Source organism: Panulirus ornatus, chromosome 12 (assembly GCF_036320965.1).
Source record: "Panulirus ornatus isolate Po-2019 chromosome 12, ASM3632096v1, whole genome shotgun sequence".
Lineage (NCBI taxonomy): Eukaryota > Metazoa > Arthropoda > Malacostraca > Decapoda > Palinuridae > Panulirus > Panulirus ornatus.
This window is the reverse complement of record NC_092235.1, coordinates 29,825,864-29,849,998: the sequence shown is the minus strand read 5'-3', so window position 1 is coordinate 29,849,998 and position 24,135 is coordinate 29,825,864. Positions and strand designations below refer to the sequence as shown.

Genomic DNA, 24,135 nt, shown 5'->3' with positions numbered 1-24,135 from the left:
AGAGGATGGTACATTTCTCTTTCTTCCTTTCTTTTCTAGTTTAAGATACTAAAACTTATTGTATGATTACCTATGAAGAGTTGAATTATTGAACAGAGTTTGAATTTCTCATGTAAATCACATAGATGTTGTTAAAGTAGCACCTTTGGGTTACTAACGCGTCCTTTTGAAGTAGTATATATGATATGATATTCACTAAAATCATGGAGAAAGTTGAAGTTTTCAATCAAGAGGCAGACTGATATGCTGCAGATGTTTGTAAACTATGAATAGGTGAAACCAGGAAATGACCTAAACACCATCTCACTTAGGCAGTAGAACCCTTGGCAAAGTTCTTCTGAAATATTTCTCAACAAAGTTGGAAATGAAGTAACTGATGTGCATACACAAGATTAATTGCAACTCCTTTGGTGTAGTGGTTAGCGTTCCTGACTGTGACATATTCACGTGGCAGTCAGTCAACAGTCAATCCAGTTGTTCACCCATCCCAAGGTGTTGGTCAATAAAATGGTTACCTGGCTCAGGCTAGGGTATTTATATGTTAGAGGACAATACGTGGTGTGAGGAGGTTTGATTGAGTAATGAAAGAGTAAGAGAGATGTGTGGTAATAAAAATAGTGTAGTTGAGAGAGCTGAAGAGGCCGCATTGAAATGGTTTGGATATATGGAAAGAATGAATGGGGAAAGGCTGACCAAGAGGGCATACATGTCAGAGGTGGAGGGAACAAGGAGAAGCAGGAGACCAAATTGGAGGTGGAAGGGTGGAATGAAAAATATTTTGAGCGATTGGTGCCTGAACATACAGGAAGGTGAGAGGCATGCAAGGAATAGAGTGAATTGGGACGATGTAGTATACCAGGGTTGATGTTCTGTCAAAGAACTGAACCATGGTATGTGAAATCGTCTGGTGTAAACCATGGAAAGGTGTATGGGCCTGATTGTGGATGGGGAGCTATGGTTTTGGTGCATTACCCATGACAACTAGAGACTGATTATGAACGAATGTGGCCTTTTTTTTCTGTTTTCCTGGCACTACCTTGCTGACGCAGGGGATAGCAATGCTGTTTCCTGTGGTAAGGGTTGGTGCCGGGAATGGATGAAGGCTGCAAGTATGAAGATGTACATGTGTATATATGTATATGTATGTATACGCTGATAAGTATATATATGTATATGTGCATCTGTGGGTGTTTATATATATATGTGTGTATATGAGTGGTTGGGCTATTCTTTGTCTGTTTCCTGGCACTATTTTGCTGACACGGGGAGCAGCAATTAAGTACAATAAACATATATATGTATATATTTAGAAGGTGATAACAAGTAGTGGTGATGTGAGAAGGAGATGGAGTGAGTATTTTGAAGGTTTGTTGAAGGTGTTTGATGATAGAGTGGCAGATATAGGGAGTTTTGGTCGAGGTGGTGTGCAAAGCGAGAGGGTTAGGGAAAATTATTTGGTAAATAGAGAAGAGGTAGTAAAAGCTTTACGGAAGATGAAAGCCGGCAAAGCAGCAGGTTTGGATGGTATTGCAGTGGAATTTATTAAAAAAGGGGGCGACTGTATTGTTGACTGGTTGGTAAGGTTATTTAATGTATGTATGACTCATGGTGAGGTGCCTGAGGATTGGCGGAATGCTTGCATAGTGCCATTGTACAAAGGCAAAGGGGATAAGTGTGAGTGGTCAAATTACAGAGGTATAAGTCTGTTGAGTATTCCTGGTAAATTATATTGGAGGGTATTGATTGAGAGGGTGAAGGCGTGTACAGAGCATCAGATTGGGGAAGAGCAGTGTGGTTTCAGAAGTGGTAGAGGATGTGTGGATCAGGTGTTTGGTTTGAAGAATGTGAGAAATACTTAGAAAAACAAATGGATTTGTATGTAGCATTTATGGATCTGGAGAAGGCATATGATAGAGTTGATAGAGATGCTCTGTGGAAGGTATTAAGGATATATGGTGTGGGAGGCAAGTTGTTAGAAGCAGTGACAAGTTTTTATTGAGGATGTAAGGCATGTGTACGTGTAGGAAGAGAGGAAAGTGATTGGTTCTCAGTGAATGTAGGTTTGCGGCAGGGGTGTGTGATGTCTCCATGGTTGTTTAATTTGTATATGGATGGGGTTGTTAGGGAGGTGAATGCAAGAGTTTTGGAAAAAGGGGCAAGTATGCAGTCTGTTGTGGATGAGAGAGCTTGGTAAGTGAGTCAGTTGTTGTTCGCTGATGATACAGCGCTGGTGGCTGATTTATGTAAGAAACTGCAGAAGCTTGTGACTGAGTTTGGTAAAGTGTGTGAAAGAAAGCTGCGAGTAAATGTGAATAAGAGCAAAGTTATTAGGTACAGTAGGGTTGAAGGACAAGTCAATTGGGAGGTAAGCTTGAATGGAGAAAAACTGGAGGAAGTGAAGTGTTTTAGATATCTGGGAGTGGATTTAGCAGCGGATGGAACCTTGGAAGCAGAGGTGAGTCACAAGGTGGGGGAGGGGGCAAAAGTTCTGGGAGCCTTGAAGAATGTGTGGAAGTCGAGAGTGTTATCTTGGAAAGCAAAAATGGGTATGTTTGAAGGAATAGTGGTTCCAACGATGTTGTATGGTTGCGAGGCGTGGGCTATGGATAGAGTTGTGCGGAGGAGGGTGGATGTGCTGGAAATGAGATGTTTGAGGACAATATGTGGTGTGAGGTGGTTTGATCGAGTAAGTAATGTAAGGGTAAGAGAGATGTGTGGAAATAAAAAGAGTGTGGTTGAGAGAGCAGAAGAGGGTGTTTTGAAGTGGTTTGGTCACATGGAGAGAATGAGTGAGGAAAGATTGACCAAGAGGATATATGTGTCAGAGGTGGAGGGAACAAGGAGAAGTGGGAGACCAAATTGGAGGTGGAAAGATGGAGTGAAAAAGATTTTGAGTGATCGGGGCCTGATCATGCAGAAGGGTGAAAGGCGTGCGAGGAATAGAGTGAATTGGAACAATGTGGTGTACTAGGGTTGACGTGCTGTCAATGGATTGAACCAGGGCATGTGAAGCGTCTGGGGTAAACCATGGAATGTGCGTGGGGCCTGGATGTGGAAAGGGGGCTGTGGTTTCGGTGTATTATTACATGACAGCTAGAGACTGAGTGTGAACGAAAGGGGCATTTGGTGTCTTTCCTGGCGCTACCTTCGCACACATGAGGGGGGAGGGGGTTGTTATTCCATGTGTGGCAAGGTGGCGATGGGAACAAATAAAGGCAGACAGTATGAATTAGGTACATGTGTATATATGTATATGTCTGTGTGTGTATATATATGTGTACATTGAGATGTATAGGTATGTATATTTGCGTGTGTGGACGTGTATGTATATACATGTGTATGTGGGCGGGTCGGGCCCTTCTTTCGTCTGTTTCCTTGCGCTACCTCGCTAACGCGGGAGACAGCGACAAAGCAAAATAATATTTACAAGCAGTGAAAAGTTTTATCGAAGATGTAAGGCTTATGTATGAGTAGGAAGAGAGGAAAGTGAGTGGTTCCCAGTGAATGTCGGTTTGCGGCAGTGGTGTGTTATGTCTCCATGGCTGATTAATTTGTGTACGGATGGGGTTGTTAGGGAGGTGAAGGCAAGAGTTTTGGAGAGAGGGGCAAGTATGCAGTCTGTTGTGGATGAGAGGGCTTTCGAAGTGAGTCATTTGTTGTTCACTGATGATACAGCGCTGGTGGCTGATTCGGGTGAGAAACTGCAGAAGCTGGTGACTGAGTTTGGTAAAGTGTGTGAAAGAAGAAAGCTGAGAGTAAATGTGAATAAGAGCAAAGTTATTAGGTACAGTAGGGTTGAAGGACAAGTCAATTGGGAGGTAAGCTTGAATGGAGAAAAACTGGAGGAAGTGAAGTGTTTTAGATATCTGGGAGTGGATTTAGCAGCGGATGGAACCTTGGAAGCAGAGGTGAGTCACAAGGTGGGGGAGGGGGCAAAAGTTCTGGGAGCGTTGAAGAATGTGTGGAAGGCGAGAATGTTATCTCAGAGAACAAAAATGGGTATGTTTGAATGAATAGTGGTTCCAACAATATTATATGGTTGTGAGGCATGGGCGATAGATAGGGTTGTGCTGAGGAGGGTGGATGTGTTGGAAATGAGATGTTTGAGGACAATATGTGGTGTGAGGTGGTTTGATCGAGTAAGGAATGAAAGGGTAAGAGAGATGTGTGGTAATAAAAAGAGTGTGGTTGAGAGAGGAGAATAGAGTGTATTGAAATAGTTTGGTCACATGGAGAGAATGAGAGAGGAAAGATTGGTCAAGAGGATATATGTGTCAGAGGTGGAAGAAACGAGAAGTGGGAGACCAAACTGGATATGGAAAGGGAGCTATGCTTTTGGTACATTACACATGACAGGTAGAGACTGAGTGTGAACGAATTTGGCCTTATTTGTCTTTTCCTAGCGCTACCTCGCGTGCACATGAGGGGAGATGGGTGTCATTTCATGTGTGGCGGGATGGCGGCAGGAATAGATAAAGGCAGCATGTATGAATATGTTCATGTGTATATATGTATATGTCTGTGTATGTATATGTATGTATACATTGAAGTGTATAGGTATGTATATGTGGTGTGTGGGTGTCATTTCATGTATGGCAGGGTGGTGGCAGGAATGGATGAAGGCAGCATGTATGAATATGTTCATGTGTATATATATGTATATGTCTGTGTATGTATATGTATGTATACATTGAAATGTATTGGTATGTATATGTGCATGTGTGGGCGTTTATGTATATACGTGTATGTGGGTGGGTTGGGCCATTCTTTTGTCTGTTTCCTTGTACTACCTCACTAACGTGGGAGACAGCATCAAAGTATGATAGATGAATATATGAATAAATAAATATATTCCCCTCTTGTCGCAGAAGGCAACTAAAGGGGGTGGAAGTGGGGGGGGTTAGAAACCCTCCTCTCCTTGTATTTTAACTTTTTAAAAGGGGAAACAGAAGGAGTCATGCGGGGAATGCTCATCCTCCTAGAAGGCTCAGATTGGAGTGTCTAAATGAGTGTGGATGTAACCAAGATGAGAAAAAAGGAGAGATAGGTAGCATGTTTGAGGAACAGAACCTGGATGTTTTGGCTCTGAGCAAAACGAAGCTCAAGGGTAAAGGGGAAAAGGGGTTTGGGAATGTCTTGGAAGTAAAGTCAGGGGTTGGTGAGAGGACAAGATCAAAGGAAGGGGTAGCACTACTCCTGAAGCAGGAGTTGTTGGAGTATGTGATAGAATGTAAGAAAGTAAACCTAGACTGATATGGGTAAAACTGAAAGTGGATGGAGAGAAATGGGTGATTATTGGTGTCTATGCACCTGGTCATGAGAAGAAAAAGCATGAGAGGCAAGTGTATTGGGAGCAGCTGAGTGAGTGTGTTAGCAGCTTTGATGCTCGAGCCCGAGTTATAATGATGGATGATTTTAATGCAAAGGTGAGTAATGTAGCAGTTGAAGGTTTAATTGGTGTATATGGGGTGTTCAGTGTTGTAAATGGAAATGGTGAAGAGCTTGTAGATTTATGTGCTGAAAATGGACGTGTGATTGGGAATACCTGGTTTAAAAAGAAAGGTATACATAAGTATACATATGTAAGTAGTAGAGATGGCCAGAGAGCATTATTGGATTACGTGTTAATTGATAGGCGTGTGAAAGAGAGACTTTTGGATGTTAATGTGCTGAGAGGGGCAACTGGATTGATGTCTGATCATTATCTTGTGGAGGCGAAGGTGAAGATTTATAGAGGTTTCCAGAAAAGAAGAGAGAATGTTGGGGAGAAGAGAGTGGTGAGAGTAAGTGAGCTATGAAAGGAGACTTTTGTGAGGAAGTACCAGGAGAGATTGAGTGCAAAATGGCAAAAGGTGAGAGCAAATGACATAAGGGGAGTGAGGGATTAATGGGATGTACTTAGGGAAGCAGTGATGACTTGCGCAAAAGATGCTTGTGGCATGAGAAAGGTGGGAGTTGGGCAGATTAGAAAGGGTAGTGAGTGGTGGGATGAAGAAGTAAGATTGTTATTGAAAGAGAAGAGAGAGGCATTTGGAAGATTTTTGCTGGGAAGTAGTGCAAATGACTGGGAGAAGTACAAAAGAAAGGGGCAGGAGGTCAAGAGAAAGGTGCAAGGGGCAAGAGGTGTAAAGGAGGGCAAATAAGAGTTTGGGTGAGAGAGTATCATTAAATTTTAGGGAGAGTAAAAAGATGTTTTGGAAGGAGGTAAATAAAGTGCGTAAGATGAGAACAAATGGGAACATCAGTGAAGGGGGCTAATGGGGAGGTGATATCAAGTAGTAGTGAAGTGAGAAAGAGATGGAATGAGTATTTTGAAGGTTTGTTGAATGATAGAGTGGCAGATATAGTTTGTTTTGGTCGATGTGGTGTGCGAATTGAGAGGTGTCAGGGAGAATGATTTGGTAAACAGAGAAGAGGTAGTGAAAAGCTGGCAAGGTGGCGGGTTTGGATGGTATTCCAGTGGAATTTATTAAAAACGGGAGTGATTGTGTTGTTGATAGGTTGTTAAGGATATTCAGTGTATGTATGGTTCATGGTGATGTGCCTGAGGATTGGCAGAATGCATGCATAGGGCCATTGTACAAAGGCAAAGGGGATAAAGGTGAATGTTCAAATTACAGAGGTATAAGTTTGTTGAGTATTCCTAGGAAATTTTATGGGAAGGTATTGATTGAGAGGGTAAAGTCATGTACAGAGCATCAGATTGGGGAAGAGCAGTGTGGTTTCAGAAGTGGTAAAGGATGTGTGGATCAAGTGTTTGCTTTGAAGAATGTATGTGAGAAATACTTAGAAAAACAGGTGGATTTGTATGTAGCGTTTATGGATCTGGAGAAGGCATATGATAGGGTTGATAGACATGCTTTGTGGAAGGTATTAAAAGTATGTGGTGTGGAAGGTAAGTTGTTGGAAGCAGTGAAAAGTTTTTATCGAGGATTTAAGGCATGTGTGTGATTGGTTCCCAGTGAATGTCGGTTGATGCAGGGGTGTGTGATGTCTCCATGGTTGTGTAATTTGTTTATGGATGGGGTTGTTAGGGTGGTGAATGCAAGAGTTTTTGAGAGAGGGGCAAGTATGCAATCTGTTGTGGATGAGAGAGCTTGGGAAGTGAGTCAGTTGTTGTTCGCTGGTGATACAGCACTGGTGGATGATATGGTTGAGAAATTGCAGAAGCTGGTGACTGAGTTTGATAAAGTGTGTGAAAGAAGAAAGGTGAGAGTAACTGTGAATAAGAGCAAGATTATTAGGTTTAGTAGGGTTTAGGGACAAGTTAATTGGGAGGTAAGTTTGAATGGAGAAAAACTGGAGGAAGTGAAGTGTTTTAGATATCTGGGAGTGGACTTAGCAGCGGATGGAACCATGGTAGCAGAAGTGAGTCACAGGATGTGGGAGGGGGCAAAGGTTCTGGGAGCATTGGAGAATGTGTGGAAGGCGAGAATGTTATCTCGGAGACCAAAAATGGGTATGTTTGGAGGAATAGTGGTTCCAACAATGTTATATGGTTGTGAGGCGTGAGCTATAGATAGGGTTGTGCGAGGAGGCGGATGTGTTGGAAATGGAATGTTTGAGGACAATATGTGGTGTGAGGTGGTTTGATCAAGTAATGAAAGGGTAACAGAGATGTGTGGTAATAAAATGGGTGTGGTTAAGAGAGCAGAAGAGACTGTACTGAAATGGTTTGGTCTCATGGAGAGAATGAGCGAGGAAAGGTTGACAAAGAGGATATATGTGTCGAGAGGTGGAGGGAACAAGGAGAAGTGGGAGACCAAATTGGAGGTGGAAGGATGGAGTGAAAAAAATTTTGAGGGATCTGGGCCTGAACATACAGGAGGGTGAAAGGCATGCAAGTAATAGATTGAATTAGAATGATGTGGTATACCGGGGTCAACATGCTGTCAATGGATTGAACCAGGGCATGTGAAGCATCTGGGTTAAACCATGGAAAGTTTTGTGGGACCTAGATGTGGAAAGGGAGCTGTGGTTTTGTTGCATTACACATGACAGGTAGAGACTGAGTGTGAACGAATGTGGCCTTTGTTGTCTTTTCCTAGCACTACTCGCGCGTGCACGGGGGTAGGGGGGTGCCATATCATGTGTGGTGGGGTGGTGACGGGAATGGATGAAGGCAGCATGTATGAATATGTACATGTATATATGTGTATATATACGTTGAAATGTGTGGGTATGTATATATGTGTATGTGGGCATGTATTTATATACATGTGTATGTGGATTTGTTGGGCTATTCTTTCATCTGTATCCTTGCGCCACCTCGCTGACGCGGGAGACAGCAACAAGTATAATGATAAGAAAATATGTATATTGACGTGCTGTCAGTGGATTGAACCAAGGCATGTGAAGTGTCTGAGGTAAACCATGGAACGTTTTGTGGGGCCATTATGTGGAAAGGGAGCTGTGGTTTTGGTGCATTACATTTCACAGGTAGAGATTAAGTGTGGACAAATGTGGCCTTTTTTTGTCCTTTCCTAGTGCTACCTCATGGGGGGAATGCCATTTCATGTGTGGTGGGATGGCGATGGGAATGGACGAAGGCAGCAAAGTATGAATATGTACATGTGTATATATGTATATGTCTGTGTATGTATACGTTGAAATTTTTTTTTTTTTTTTGCTTTGTCGCTGTCTCCCGCGTTTGCGAGGTAGCGCACGGAAACAGACGAAAGAAATGGCCCAACCCACCCCCATACAACATGCATATACATACATCCACATATACATACCTACACAGCTTTCCATGGTTTACCCCAGACACTTCACATGCCCTGATTCAATCCACTGACAGCACGTCAACCCCGGTATACCACATCGATCCAATTCACTCTATTCCTTGCCCTTCTTTCACCCTCCTGCATGTTCAGGCCCCGATCACACAAAATCTTTTTCACTCCGTCTTTCCACCTCCAATTTGGTCTCCCACTTCTCCTCGTTCCCTCCACCTCCGACACATATATCCTCTTGGTCAATCTTTCCTCACTCATTCTCCCCATGTGCCCAAACCATTTCAAAACACCCTCTTCTGCTCTCTCAACCATGCTCTTTTTATTTCCACACATCTCTCTTACCCTTACGTTACTTACTCGATCAAACCACCTCACACCACACATTGTCCTCAAACATCTCATTTCCAGCACATCCATCCTCCTCCGCACAACTCTATCCATAGCCCATGCCTCGCAACCATACAACATTGTTGGAACCACTATTCCTTCAAACATACCCATTTTTGCTTTCCGAGATAATGTTCTCAACTTCCACACATTCTTCAAGGCTCCCAGGATTTTCGCCCCCTCCCCCACCCTATGATCCACTTCCGCTTCCATGGTTCCATCCGCTGCCAGATCCACTCCCAGATATCTAAAACACTTTACTTCCTCCAGTTTTTCTCCATTCAAACTTACCTCCCAATTGCCTTGACCCTCAACCCTACTGTACCTAATAACCTTGCTCTTATTCACATTTACTCTTAACTTTATTCTTTCACACACTTTACCAAACTCAGTCACCAGCTTCTGCAGTTTCTCACATGAATCAGCCACCAGCGCTGTATCATCAGCGAACAACAACTGACTCACTTCCCAAGCTCTCTCAACCCAAACAGACTTCATCCTTGCCCCTCTTTCCAAAACTCTTGCATTCACCTCCCTAACAACCCCATCCATAAACAAATTAAACAACCATGGAGACATCACACACCCCTGCCTCAAACCTACATTCACTGAGAACCAATCACTTTCCTCTCTTCCTACACGTACACATGCCTTACATCCTCGATAAAAACTTTTCACTGCTTCTAACAACTTGCCTCCCACACCATATATTCTTAATACCTTCCACAGAGCATCTCTATCAACTCTATCATATGCCTTCTCCAGATCCATAAATGCTACATACAAATCCATTTGCTTTTCTAAGTATTTCTCACATACATTCTTCAAAGCAAACACCTGATCCACACATCCTCTACCACTTCTGAAACTACACTGCTCTTCCCCAGTCTGATGCTCTGTACATGCCTTCACCCTCTCAATCAATACCCTCCCATATAATTTACCAGGAATACTCAACAAACTGTAATTTGTAATTTGAGCACTCACTCTTATCCCCTTTGCCTTTGTACAATGGCACTGTGCACGCATTCCGCCAATCCTCAGGCACCTCACCATGAGTCATACATACATTGAATAACCTTACCAACCACTCAACAATACAGTCACCCCCTTTTTTAATAGATTCCACTGCAATACCATCCAAACCTGCTGCCTTGCCGGCTTTCATCTTCCGCAAAGCTTTTACTACCTCTTCTCTGTTTACCAAATCATTTTCCCTAACCCTCTCACTTTGCACACCACCTCGACCAAAACACCCTATATCTGCCACTCTATCATCAAACACATTCAACAAACCTTCAAAATACTCACTCCATCTCCTTCTCACATCACCACTACTTGTTATCACCTCCCCCATTTGCGCCCTTCTCTGAAGTTCCCAGTGAAGGGCGCATGTATATATGTATGTATATATGCGTGTGTGGCGTTTATGTATATGGATGTGTATGTGGGTGGGTTGGGCCATTCTTTCGTCTGTTTCCTTGTGCTACCTCACAGGAGATGGCGATTAAGTATAATAAATGAAAGAGAGAGAGAGAGTGAGCATTAATAGGGTGGCCTTGATTAGGACCTCAGTTTCCCTTGCTGACTCAGCTAACAAAAAAAAGAACACTCAGTAAAAAGGTAATGGATTCCAAACTGTTGATGTCTACAGTGTACACAAGACATGACAAAGTACCACATGTGAACATTGATATTCTTATGCTCTAAACATGCTGGTGAGCACATGCTAAGAAGTTGTCCACCTTGGAAAAGAATGGAATATTTAGTTTCATTTCCTTGAATTTGGTACATTAGAGAAATAATTGGATATTATGAGGAATGATTGTTGAGTTTCAGATAAGTGAAGCTAAATAATTTGGGAACGCAATGCAAACCAGAGTCACTCACAAAGGTTTCACTTTCGGGATTATCATACTCTACAGTAAAGTTCCCTGAGGAATATTTCTATCTCCACTCCTTTTCTGTCTGTTCTCTGATATCTCCACACCTACTTAAAAGTACAGTTTAAAAGTCCTCTCATATGTAGATGAGGCCCATAGATACATCACAGACCCTTACACCACACCAGCAATGATAGATCTGTAACACTATATTGGTCAACTAAAACATTGGCTCACTCAAAACAGATTCTCCGTAACCTCACAGAACTTCACTGTTTCTTTGTTTCTTGTTGAAATCCTGACTGACGTGAATCCCACCTAAACCCATCCATAACCCTGAAAGGCCAACCACTCAGGTGTTCTCAGACTCTTCCTGTGTGAGGTTACACCCTGAGTTGAAATTCACCATTGGTGAGGCTGTATTTTCGTCACTAGATAAAAAGGAATGCAATCTCTTCAGAGAACTTCATATTTCAAAGGAGTTTTCAGGTACTGATTGTAGTGCAGTCTTGAAACTGCAGGAGTAGTTTTGATGCGAGAAGTTGGGCATTAGTCATGGGTGATTTTAATGTGAGAGTGGATAATGTGGCAATTGAGGGTGTAAGTCGGGGCAGGAACAGAGATGGTCAACAGCTTGTGAAGCTGTGTACTGAAAAAGGACATGATTAGGCATATCTGGCATCAAATGAAGGACATACCTAAGTATCAGGGGAGTATGAAAGATGGTAAGCAGGCTTTATTGGATTTTATATTAATTGATAGGTTACAAAAGAGATTTTTGGATATTGTTCTGAGAAGGGCAGGTTGATGGGAGGTTTGACTAATACCTATCAGAGACAAGGGTGAAGATTTGTAGTGGCTTTCAGAAAAGAAGAAATGATATGGCTGAGAAGAGAGTGTTGAAAGTAAATGAGCTTGAAAAGAGGCCTGTGTGAAAAAAAGATACCAGGGAAGATTGTTAAATATCAGAAGGTGCATGTGAATGAAGCTAGGAGAGTGGATGATGAATGGAGGTATATAGGGAAGCAGTGCTGCATGTGGGAGTTAGACAGATGGGAAAGAGTAGTATGTGGTGGGAATATGAAGTAAAGTTAATTGTGAAAGAGAAAAGAGAGGGAAATAGGTAATACAAGGAGTGCAAGTGACTGGGAGACCTACAAGAGAAAGGACAGTATGTCAAGATGAGGCTGCAGGGACTGAAAAATAGGACAAATTAGAGTTGGGGTGAAATAGTGTTAGCAAACTAAAGGGATAGAATGAAAAAATGATGTGGAAGGATATTAATAGCAAGAAAAAATGAGAATAAATGGAGACATTAGTGAAGGGGGAAAATGGGAAAGTAGTAATAAGCAGTGGTGAGTGAAAAGGCATTGGAATAAGTGTTTGAATGATTTTTTGAATGTGGCAGATGTTGGTAGTTTGGGTGAGGATGGTATGTGAAGTGAAAGCAGCATGAAAAATGGTTTGGTGAAAAGAGAATAGGTGGTGAAAGCCTTGCATAAGATGAAATGTGGCAAAGTAGATGGCATTGTAGTTAAAGTTTTTAAAAATGGCATTGACTATCTTGATGATGGTTTAGGTAGGATTTCAATGTTTATATGGATCATAATGAGTTGACTGAGGATTGACAGAATGTAGATATATTGTGTCATTGCATAAAAATTGTTGAGTATACCTGGCAAGTTGTACAGAGTGGTGACAGAGAGGTTGTTGGTATGCCTAGAGCATCAGACTGTGGAGGAACACTGTGGTTTTGCTATTTTATTTTATTTTTAAGGCTCCAGTCATTGACAAAAGTCCACATCAAGAGAGAATTAAGAAACAAAAAAAAAAGACAAGGGAAAGTATTTACGAATTTTTGAGAAAGTAGAAAACTCGTCATTTGACATGTGCCAGGTCATAGATATTGGGAAAGACATGAGAAGGTAGAGAGTTTCAAAGTTTCAACATGTAGAAAAAGAAACTTATCAAAATGGCCCACCCGAGTTGCTGATGGCCGCACAGTAATCATGATGTAGCAGCTTACCAAGTACTGTGTAGTCTAGGTAATGGTGCTTGTTTTGAAGAATGCATGTGAGAAATACATAGAGAAGCACAAGGATTTGTATGTGGCATTTATGGATCTGGAGAAATGATTAGGATGGTAGATATACTTTGCAGAAGTTAGTTTGAATGTATGGTGTGGAGGGAAAGCAGTTAGAAGCAATGGGGTGCTTTTCACTAAGAGAGTAAGGCATGTGTATGGGTTGGTAGAGAAGAGTGTGTGCGGTTCCAGGTGTAGGTGAGTCTGCTGCAGCAGGGGTGTGTGATGTTACCGCAGCTGTTTAATTTGCTTATGGATGGGATGGTGAGGGATGTTAATGCAAAGGTCTTGGAGAGAGGGGCATGTATGAAGTCTGTTCAGGTGGGGTGGGGGCATGAGGGATGAGTCAGTTTTTGTTTTCTAATTTCTTGGATGCATGTGGCTGATTTGAGACAGAACGTAGAGGAAGTGAGGTTTTAGATCCCTTGGAGTGGAAATGTTAGTGAATGGAATCTTGGAAGCTAAAGTGAGTCACAGGGTGAGTGAATATGTGATGGTTCTTGGAATGTGTGGGATAAGAGGTAGCTATCTTGGATGGTAAAAGCGACTATATTTGAAGGTATAGTAATGCCAAAGATGTTATATAGATGTGTGACATGGGCTATAAATGAAAATGTACATAAGAGGCTGAAGGTGTGGAAATGAAATGAGGACAGTATGTGGTGTGAGGAGGGTTGATTGAGTTAGTAATGATAGGTTGTAAGATAGGTGTGGTGATAAGAAGAGTATGGAAGGATGGAGTGAATAAGATTTTGAGTGCTCAGGGCCTGAACATGCAGGAGAGTGGTAGGCAAGCGTGGGATAGAATGTATTCGAGTGATGTGGTGTACAGAGAGTGACTTGCTGTCAGTGGACTGAATCATGGCATATGGAGCAGTTGGGAGAAACCACAGAAAGGTTTGTGGGGCCTGTTTGTGGAGAAGGGTATGTGCTTTTTGTGTATCACACATGGCAGCTAGATAATGGATTTTGAGTGAGTGAGGCTTCCTTTTTTTTTTATATGTTTTCCTGGTGCTATTTAGTTAATATGGGAAAGAGCAAACAGTTATGAAAGAAGAAGAATAATAGTAATGATAATGGTAACAACAACTAACTGCTGCTACATAGAAAAATGCTAACGTACCAGGGATTACATGCAACACAATGACATTTTATTTCCTGCACTAGAGACACCAACACAGTCTATAAACAAACAGAAATGCCTACAGAGCACTCACTGGCACCAGTTTGAAAAAAAAAAGTTCCTCAGATTTGCGTATGCATGGTGCATTTGTTCATCCCAAAAGTATGCCATGCCTGCCTAATTATCCACCCTTTCTAAATCAAACAAAACAAAATATAGCACTCAAAATGAATGAGTTGCTGAGCAACCATAAACATTAGTATCTACAGAACAGTGTTGAATTCTTGTAGTACTGTCACAGCCTAATGTACTTGGCTACCATTTCTTTGTAATGACACTAGATTCCTTCCCCACAAACTTTTCCGTAGCTGCTCACCATCCCTCAAGTAGAAACAAAAAGCCCACCTCTCCATCTTCTTTTGTAGTTACACTCACATTGACAAAATACATTCAATTGCAGTGATAGTGCACTAAACAAACACATCCCCAACCCAGTCTTCAATGCCATTCCACCAGACATATGCATATCAGCAACCACACTCCCCAATGTATGAGTAACACTCTTAGAAATCTATATGTACATCACACATCTCATTAACATTATTTATCATAAGACCTTGAATGCCCAAGATGCAGCAGCTTCCACACTGAATTCACAAAACATCTCACTTGTCCTATATTCACTCTACAATGACAAGCACAGAAAAGCTTACACATACTTCATACTTCAGCAGTTTATACTTTTAGTGCCCCCTCCCTCAACAAACAAAACATTTATGAAATATATACACCCTGTAATGCAACAATAGCAATTCACCATATCAGAAGACCCTTTATGCCAAAGATGCAACTTACATACTGAAGACACTGAAAATTTACCCCACCCTTTGTCATGCACCCATACAACACAGACATGTAAACAACAACACATTTTTTATCATGTAAGTTTATGCAGTGGACATGACCAACTTGTTGAGTGCTGACATAGCCCAATATATGAAGATTCCAGGGGATGATTTTAAGATACATATATGCATATATTGAATATGTTTTTATTCTTCATAATTACCCAGGGTCAGTGTGTTAGCCACAATGTTTATCCCGTGGGTTCCTACAGCATCAGTGCTGCAATACGCTCAGTAGTAGGGACAGGTTTTAGATATCAAGCAATGGATGGAACCATGGAAACGGAAGTGAGTCACAGGGTAGGGGAGAGGGCAAAGGCTCTGGGATCATTGAAGAATGTGTGGAAGGTGAGAATGTTATCTCAGAGCAAAACTGGGTATGTTTGAAGGAATAGTGGTTCCAACAATGTTATATGGTTAAGAGGCATGGGCTATAGATAAGGTTGTGCAGAGGAGGGTGGATGTGTTGGAAATGAGATGTTAGAGGACAATATGTGGTGTGAGGTGGTTTGATCGAATAAGTAATGAAAGGGTAAGAGAGATGTGTGGTAATAAAAAGAGTGTGGTTGAGAGAGCAGAAGAGGGTGTATTGAAATGGTTGGCCATATTGAGAAAATGAGTGAGGAAAGATTGACAAAGAGGATATATGTGTCAGAGGTGAAGGGAACAAGGAGAAGTGGGAGACCAAATTGGAGGTGGAAGGACAGAGTGAAAAATACTTTGAGCGATCGGGGCCTGAATATACAGGAGGGTGAAAGGGGTGCAAGGAATAGAGTGTATTGGAATGATGTGGTATACCGGAGTGGATGGGCTGTCAATAGATCGAACCAGGGCATGTGAAGCATCTGGGGTAAACCATGGAAAGTGAAAGGTTTTAGATAGCTGGGAGTGGATTTGGCAGCAGATGGAACCATGGAAGCAGAAGTGAGTCATAGGATGGGGGAGGGGGGTGAAAGGTCTGGGAGCATTGAAAAAATGTGTGGAAGGCAAGAACATTATCTTGGAAACAAAAATAGGTATGTTTGAAGGAATAGTGGTTCTGACAATGTTATATGGTTGCAAGGCATGGGTTATAGATAAGGTTGTGCGGCAGAGGGTGGATGTGCTAGAAATGAGATGTTTGAGGACACTATGTGGTGTGAGGTGGTTTGATCAAGTAAGTAATGAAAGGGTAAGAGAGATGTGTGATAATAAAAAGAGTGTGGTTGAAAGAGCAGAAGAGAGTGTTTTTGAAATGGTTTGGTCACATGGAGAGAATGAGTGAGGAAAGATTGACAAAGAGGATATATGTGTCAGAGGTTGAGGGAACAAGGAGAAGTGGGAGACCAAATTGGAGGTGGAAAGGTGAAGTGAAAAAGATTTTGAGTGATCAGGGCCTGAACATGCAGGAGGGTAAAAGGCATGCAAGGAATAGAGTGAATTGGAATGATGTGGTATACTGGGGTGGACGTGCTGTCAGTGGATTGAACCAGGGCATGTGAAGCATCTAGAGTAAACCATGGAAAGTTTTGTGGGGCCTGGATATGGAAAGGGAGCTGTGGTTTCAGTGCATTATACATGACAGCTAGAGACTGAGTGTGAACGAATGTGGCCTTTGTTGTCTTTTCCTAGTGCTACCTCGCACACATGCGGGGCAGGTGGTTGCCATTTCATGTGTGGTGGGATGGTGACAGGAATGAATAAGGACAGACTATGAATTATGTACATGTGTTTATATGTATATGTCTGTGTGTGTATATATATGTCTACGTTGAGATGTATAGGTATGTATATTTACGTGTGTGGATGTGTATGTATATACATGTGTATGTGGGTGGGTTTGGCCATTCTTTCATCTGTTTCCTTGCGCTACCTTGTTAATGTGAGACAGCGTCAAAGTAAAATAGATAAATATAGATAAATATCCCTGGGGATGGGGAGAAAAAATATTTTCCATGTATTCCCCACGTGTCGTTGAAGGCAACTAGAGGGGGCGGGAGCTGGGGGCTGGAAACCCTCCCCTCCTTGTATTTAACTTTCTAAAAGAGGAAACAGAAGAAGGAGTCATGTAGGGAGTACTCATCCTCCTCGAAGGCTCAGATTGGGGTGTCTAAATGTGTGTAGTTGTAGCCAAGATGAGAAAAAAGGAGAGAGAGAGAGGTAGTATGTTTGAGGAAAGGAACCTGGATGTTTTGGCTCTGAGTGAAACTAAGCTCAAGGGTAAAGGGAAAGAGTGGTTTTGGAATTTCTTGAGAGTAAAGTCAGGTGTTGGTGAGAGGACAAGAGCAAAGGTAGGAGTAGCACTGCTCCTGAAGCAAGAGTTGTGGGAGTATGTGATAGAGTGTAAGAAAGTAAACTCAAGATCGATTTGGGTAAAACTGAAAGTGAATGGAGAGAGATGGGTGATTATTGGTGCCTATGCACCTGGTCATGAGAAGAAATCATGAGAGGCAAGTGTTTTGGGAGCAGCTGAATGAGTGTGTTAGCAGCTTTGATGTACAAGACGGGGTTATAATGACAGGTGATTTGGATGCAAAGGTGAGTAATGTGGCAGTTGAAGGTATAATTGGTGTACATGGGAGTGTTCAGTGTTGTAAATGGAAATGGTGAAGAGCTCATAGATTTGTGTGCTGAAAAAGCAGTGGTGATTGGGAATACCTAGTTTAAAAAGAAAGATATGTGTAAGTATACGTATGTAGATAGGAGAGATGGCCAGAGAGCATTATTGGATTACGTGTTAATTGATAGGTGCATGAGAGACTTTTGGATGTTAATGTGCTGAGATGGGCATCTGGAGGTATGTCTGATCATTATCTTGTGGAGGCGAAGGTGAAGATTTGTAGAGGTTTTCAGAAAAGAAGAGAGAATGTTGGGGTGAAGAGAGTAGTGAGAGTAAGTGAGCTTGGAAAGGAGACTTATGTGAGGAAGTACCAGGAGAGATTGAGTGCAAAATGGCAAAAGGTGAGAGCAAATGACGTAAGGGGAGTGGGGGAGGAATGAGATGTATTTAGGGAAGCAGTGATGGCTTGCACAAAAGATGCCTTTGGCATGAGAAAGGTGGGAGGTGGGCAGATTAGAAAGGGTAGTGAGTTCTGGGATGAAGATGTAAGATTGTTAATGAAAGAGAAGAGAGAGGCGTTTGGAAGATTTTTGCAGGGAAGTAGTGCGATTGATTGGGAGATGTATAAAAGAAAGAGGCAGGAGGTCAAGAGAAAGGTGCAAGAGGTGAAAAAGAGGGCAAATGAGAGTTGGTGTGAGAGAGTATCATTAAATTTTATGGGGAATAAAAGGATGTTTTGGAAGGAGGTAAATAAAGTGCGTCAAACAAGAGAACAAATGGGAACATCAGTGAAGGGGGCTAATGGGGAAGCAGTAACAGGTAGTGGTGATGTGAGAAAGAGATGGAGTGAATATTTTGAAGGTTTATTGAATGTATTTGATGATAGAGTGGCAGATATAGGGTGTTTTGGTCAGTGTGGTGTGCAAATTGAGAGGGTCAGGGAGAATGGTTTGGTAAACAGAGAAGAGGAAGTGAAAGCTTCGTGGAAGATGAAAGCTGGCAAGGCGGTGGGTTTGGATGGTATTGCAGTGGAATTTATTGAAAAAGGGGGTGACTGTTTTGTTGACTTGTTGGTAAGGCTATTCAGTGTATGTATGGTTCATGGTGAAGTGCCTGAGGATTGGTGGAATGCTTGCATGATGTCATTGTACAAAGGCAAAGGGGATAAGAGTGAGTTTTCAAACTACAGAGGTATAAGTTTGTTGATTATTCCTGGGAAATTATATGGGAGGGTATTGATTGAGAGGGTAAAGGCATGTACAGAGCGTCAGATTGGGGAAGAGCAGTGTGGTTTCAGAAGTGGTAGAGGATGTGTGGCTCAGGTGTTTGCTTTGAAGAATGTATGTGAGAAATAATTAGAAAAGCAGATGGATTTGTATGTAGCATTTATGGATCTGGAGAAGACATATGATAAGAGTTGTTAGAGATGCTTTGTGGAAGGTATTAGGAGTATATGGTGTGAGAGGTAAGTTACTAGAAACAGTGAAAAGTTTTTACCAAGGATGTAAGGCATGTGTATGAGTAGGAAGAGAGGAAAGTGATTGGTTCGCAGTGAATGTCGATTTGCGGCAGGGATGCGTAATGTCTCCATGGTTGTTTAATTTGTTTATGGATGGGGTAGTTAGGGAGGTAAATGCAAGAGTTTTGAAGAGAGAGGCAAGTATGCAGGCTGTTGTGGATAAGAGGGCTTGGGAGGTGAGTCGGTTGTTGTTCGATGATGAAACAGTGCTGGTGGCTGATTTGGGTGAGAAACTGCAGAAGTTGGTGACTGAGTTTGGTAAAGTGTGTGAAAGAAGAAAGTTGAGAGTAAATGTGAATAAGAGTAAGGTTATTAGGTTTAGTAGGGTTGAGGGACAAGTTGATTGGGAGGTAAGTTTGAATGGAGAAAAACTTGAAGTGAAGAGTTTTAGATATCTGGGAGTGGATTTTGCAGCGTATGGAACCATTGAAGCAGAAGTGAGTCACAGGTTGGGGGAGGGGTGAAGGTTGTGGGAGCGTTGAAGAATGTGTGGAAGGCGAGAATGTTATTTCGGAGAGCAAAAATGGGTATGTTTGAAGGAATAGTAGTTCTAACAATGTTATATGGTTGCGAGGCATGGGTAATAGATAGGATTGTGCGGAGGAAGGTTGATATGTTGGAAATGAGATGTTTGAGGACAATATGTGGTGTGAGGTGGTTTGATCACGTAAGTAATGAAAGGGTAAGAGAGATGTGTGGTAATAAAAAGAGTGTGGTTGAGAGAGCAGAACAGGGTGTGTTGAAATGGTTTGAACACATGGAGAGAATGAGTGAGGAAAGATTGACAAAGAGGATATATATGTCAGAAGTGAAGGGATTGTGGAGAAGTGGGAGACCAAATTGAAGTTAGAAGGATGGAGTGAAAAAGATTTTGATCAATCAGGGGCTGAACATACAGAAGGGTGAAAGGCAAGCAAGGATTAGAGTGAATTGGAACAATGTTGTATACTTGGGTCCACATGCTGTCATTGGACTAAACCAGGGCATGTGAAGCATCTGGGGTAAACCATGGAAAGGTCTGTGGGGCCTGGATGTGGAAAGGGAGCCGTGGTTTGAGTGTATTACACATGACAACTAGAGATTGAGTATGAGCGAATGTGGCCTTTTTTTTGTCTTCCTGGCAGTACCTCGCTGTAGGGGGGAGGGGCTATTTTCTGTGTGGCAGGGTAGCGACTGGAATGGATGAAGGCTAGCATAAATATGTACATGTATATATATGTATGTGTCTGTGTATGTATGTTTATGTATACATTGATATATTTATATATATGTATATATGTTCGTGTATGGGCATTTATGTATATATATGTGTATATGGATGGTTGGGTCACTCTTCATCTGTTTCCTTGTGCTACCTCGCTGATTTGGGAAACAGCGGTTAGGAATGATAAAAGAAGATAATATTCCTGATATATGGTGTGGGAGAAAAGTTGCTGATAGCAGTGAGAGGTTTTTATGAAGGATATACTAGTAAGAAGAGCGAGTGAATGATTCCAAGTGAAGGTTGATATGAGGTAGGGAAATGTGATGTCACCATGGTTATTCTGCTTCTTTATGAATAGGGGTGGTGAGTAGGTAAATTTTATAGTCTTGGAGAGAGGGGTGAGTATGCAGTCTTTGGGAGATTAGAGGTCCTATGTTGTGTGATGATATAACACTGGTGGGAGAATTTAGCAAGAAACTGCTGTAGATGGTGACTTGAGTTTGGAAGTATGTATGAAAGAAGGTTGAGAGTTAATGTGAATAAGAGCAAATTTATTTCGTTTAGCAGGTTTAAGGGACAGGTTAGTTGGGATGTGAGTTTGAATGGAGAAAAATTGAAGAAAGGGAAGAGTTGTAGACACCTAGGAGTGGACATGGTAGAGAATGGAGCCATGGAATTGGGGGTGAGTCATAGGATGGGAAAGGAAGTGCTGAAGAATTTTTGGTTTAAAGAGAGAGTGTTACTTGGGGGGGTGCAAAAATGGGTATGTTTGACCGAGTATTAGTCCTAACAATATTATATGGATGCAAGGTATGGGTTTTAGATAAGGCTGTGTGGAGGAGTGTGGATGTGTTGGAAGTGAAATGTTTGAGGACAGTATATAGTGTGAGGTTTTTTGATTAAATTATGAAGTAGTATGAGAGATGTGTGATGATAAAAAGAGTGTAGTTAAGAAGCAGAACAGAGCATGTTGAAATAGTTTGGAGAATGGAGAGAATGAATGAGGAAAGGTTGACAAAGAGGATATGTATCAGTGGAGGGATCAAGGAGAATGGGTAGACCAAATTGGAAATGAAATGATGGAGTGAACAAGATTATGAGTGATAGTCGTGTGAACATGCAAGAGGGTGAAAAGCGTGCACAGGATAGAATGAATTGGAATGATTTGGTATACTGGTGTCAACATGCTCTCAGTATACTAAGCCAGGCTTGTGAAAAGTTTGGAGTAAACCATGGAAAGTTGTGTGGGGCCTGGTTGTGGATAGGGAGCTGTTGTTTTGTTGCATCACACATAACAGGCAGATAATGGATGCGAGTTGATGCAGCTTTTCACTGTCTATTCTTAGTGGTACCTTGCTAGCACAATAGACAGTGATCAAGTGTGAAAAAAGAAAGAAATGTTCATATTCACTAGGGAAAAGCCACCCCCATGAGAGTTCTCGAACTGAATTGGTATCCAAAGTATAGGTAGATAGAAAGAGTACTTCCTTTGTAATTCATGTTGTAGTGGGGTGCTGGAAATATCCCCTCCTTTGATTTTTTATTTCTAAAAGTTGGAACAGAAGAAGGAGCCAAGCATGGAATGCTGCTGCTCCTCCTCAAAGGCTCATGCTGGGGTGCCCTATCTGAAAGTGCAAAAAGGAGGGACAGATAGATAGCATGTTTGTGGAGGGGAACCTGGATGTATCTCTGAGCACAATAGTGCTCAAGGGGAAAGGGAGAAATTTTTGGAGATGTCTCAAGTAAAGTCATGGGTTAATGTGAAGGCTAGAGCTAAGGAGGGGTTAGCACTGCAGTTAAAGGAGGCGTTGTGGGAATGTGTGAAAGAAGGTAAGGAAGTGGGTCTCATACTTGTGTGGTTGAAAATCAAAGTGGATTATGAGAGGTGGGTGATTAATAGTGCTAATGCACGTGGAGAAGGTACTTCTAAAAAGGAGAGGTGAGTGTTTTATGAGAAGTGAATGTTGCATCATTTTTTATGCGAAGATTCAAGTCTTAGTGATGAATGATTTGAATTCAAGAGTGGTTTGTGTGGTAATTGAGAATATGATTGGTGGGCAAGGGGTGCCTGGTGTTGTGAATAAGAAGTGTGAACAGCTTTTGGAGTTATTGACTGAAGAATGACTGGTGATTGGTAATAACTGGTTTAAAGAGAGGAACATACATAAATATGAACAGGTTTGTAGGAAAGATGGAAAAGGGGGCATTATTTATAGGCATGCAATGGGGAGATTTTTGGATGTGAATGTGTTGAGAGGAACAGCTCTCTGATCATTCATTGCTTGTCAGATCATTACTTGGTGAAGGTGAGGTGATGGTTTGTAGAAGCCTTAGGAAAAGAATAAATGATATGAGTGGCAAAAAGGTGGTAAAACTGAGTGAGCTTGGAAAAGAGAATTATGAGGAGAGAGATTGGGTAAATAATGACAGCAGTTCTGAGTAAATAAAGCAAGGGAAGTGGGTGAGGAATGGGATTTGTTTAGGGAAGCAAGAAAGCTTACAGTAATTACTTCAATATGGGAGTTTTTGTTCACTTATGTTCATTGGACATGAGATGATGTATATGACAACTGAAAAGCTGTTTGTATCCCTGTAAATGGAAATATAGAAAAATGTAATAGATTGATAGATAAATGGAGTGAATGTTTGCTCTCAAATGTTAACTTGTATATTTCTTATCTTTGGGACAATTGTGTGTTTGTGAGAGTGTAGAGTAGTTGAAATTAGAATAAGATAGATCAGAATTTTATGATTTGAAATCCCAGAATTTGATGAAAAAATTGTCCTGCAGATGGCGCAGTTATGATGAATCATTTGGTCAAGGAAGGATGAGAGGTAGAGGCAGTACCCAAAGGCAAGGAGACTGTGTCCCAGCAGGTGAGTAACTTCTGTGGTTATATCCCTGTACCATATTCTGCCATATTGGCAAATTCTTGACAAAGGTACTTGTAAGTAGTGTGTGTGTGTGTGTGTGTGTGTGTGTGTGTCTCTCTCTCTCTCTCTCTCTCTCTCTCTCTCTCTCTCTCTCTCTCTCTCTCTCTCTCTCTCTCTCTCTCTCTCTCTCATTGCCAATATATGTCCATGATAGAATGAAAACAATAAAGATGTCATGAAATGTGAACTAATTTTGGTGAGCATCATAGCTATAAACATGATAAACTTGTCACATAGACCACCAAAAACAAAACTAATTAACTCAACCACCTAAAACAAGACCAATTGTTTTGACAGTAATTTTAACCAAAGTTAAGGAAATTTTGAAGGAATTAGAGAAACCTTATCATGATACAGGCTGATGACTTTCATTTTATGGAAAGGCTGGAAAGAGTAATAGATCATGGGTGCAAATACAAAGGGAAGAATAATGGATGTGCAGATGAAACAGAGCAGCTCCAAAAACTAACTAATGTATGTGATTCATTCAACCTTGAGCAAGTAAACCACAGAGCAGCAAGAGGAACAATATGATAGATTTTACTTTTACAAGTGAAATAGTAACAGCAAACAACAATGGGTTGAATGATAAAAATTTTCACCACAGTAATTCCGACTGGGAAAAGGCCTTGGAGAATATTCTAAACACAAATTGGAATGGAGATCTTTAGAGATGATAAACTAGTCACAAATATAAAGTATACTGTGAGAGACTAGGTATCAGATCATTACAGTGCATTATATGAACATTTAAGTGATGGAAAACGAATGGTTACTGTTTTTCTTAACTTTGCAAAAGCATTTAACAAAGTAAATCACA

At 41.5% G+C, this 24,135-nt stretch overlaps 1 protein-coding gene across 5 annotated transcripts in view; it reads left to right on the top strand.

Annotated features, from left to right (window-relative positions):
- The window catches only part of LOC139751988 (uncharacterized), a 381,942-nt gene that overhangs the window by 192,528 nt on the left and 165,279 nt on the right, over positions 1-24,135 (top strand). For all 5 annotated transcript variants that reach the window (XM_071667739.1, XM_071667742.1, XM_071667740.1 and 2 more), the window contains exon 8: positions 23,173-23,258. In XM_071667739.1, coding sequence (XP_071523840.1) covers positions 23,173-23,258 — 86 coding nt within the window. The remainder of the gene's footprint in view (positions 1-23,172; positions 23,259-24,135) is intronic.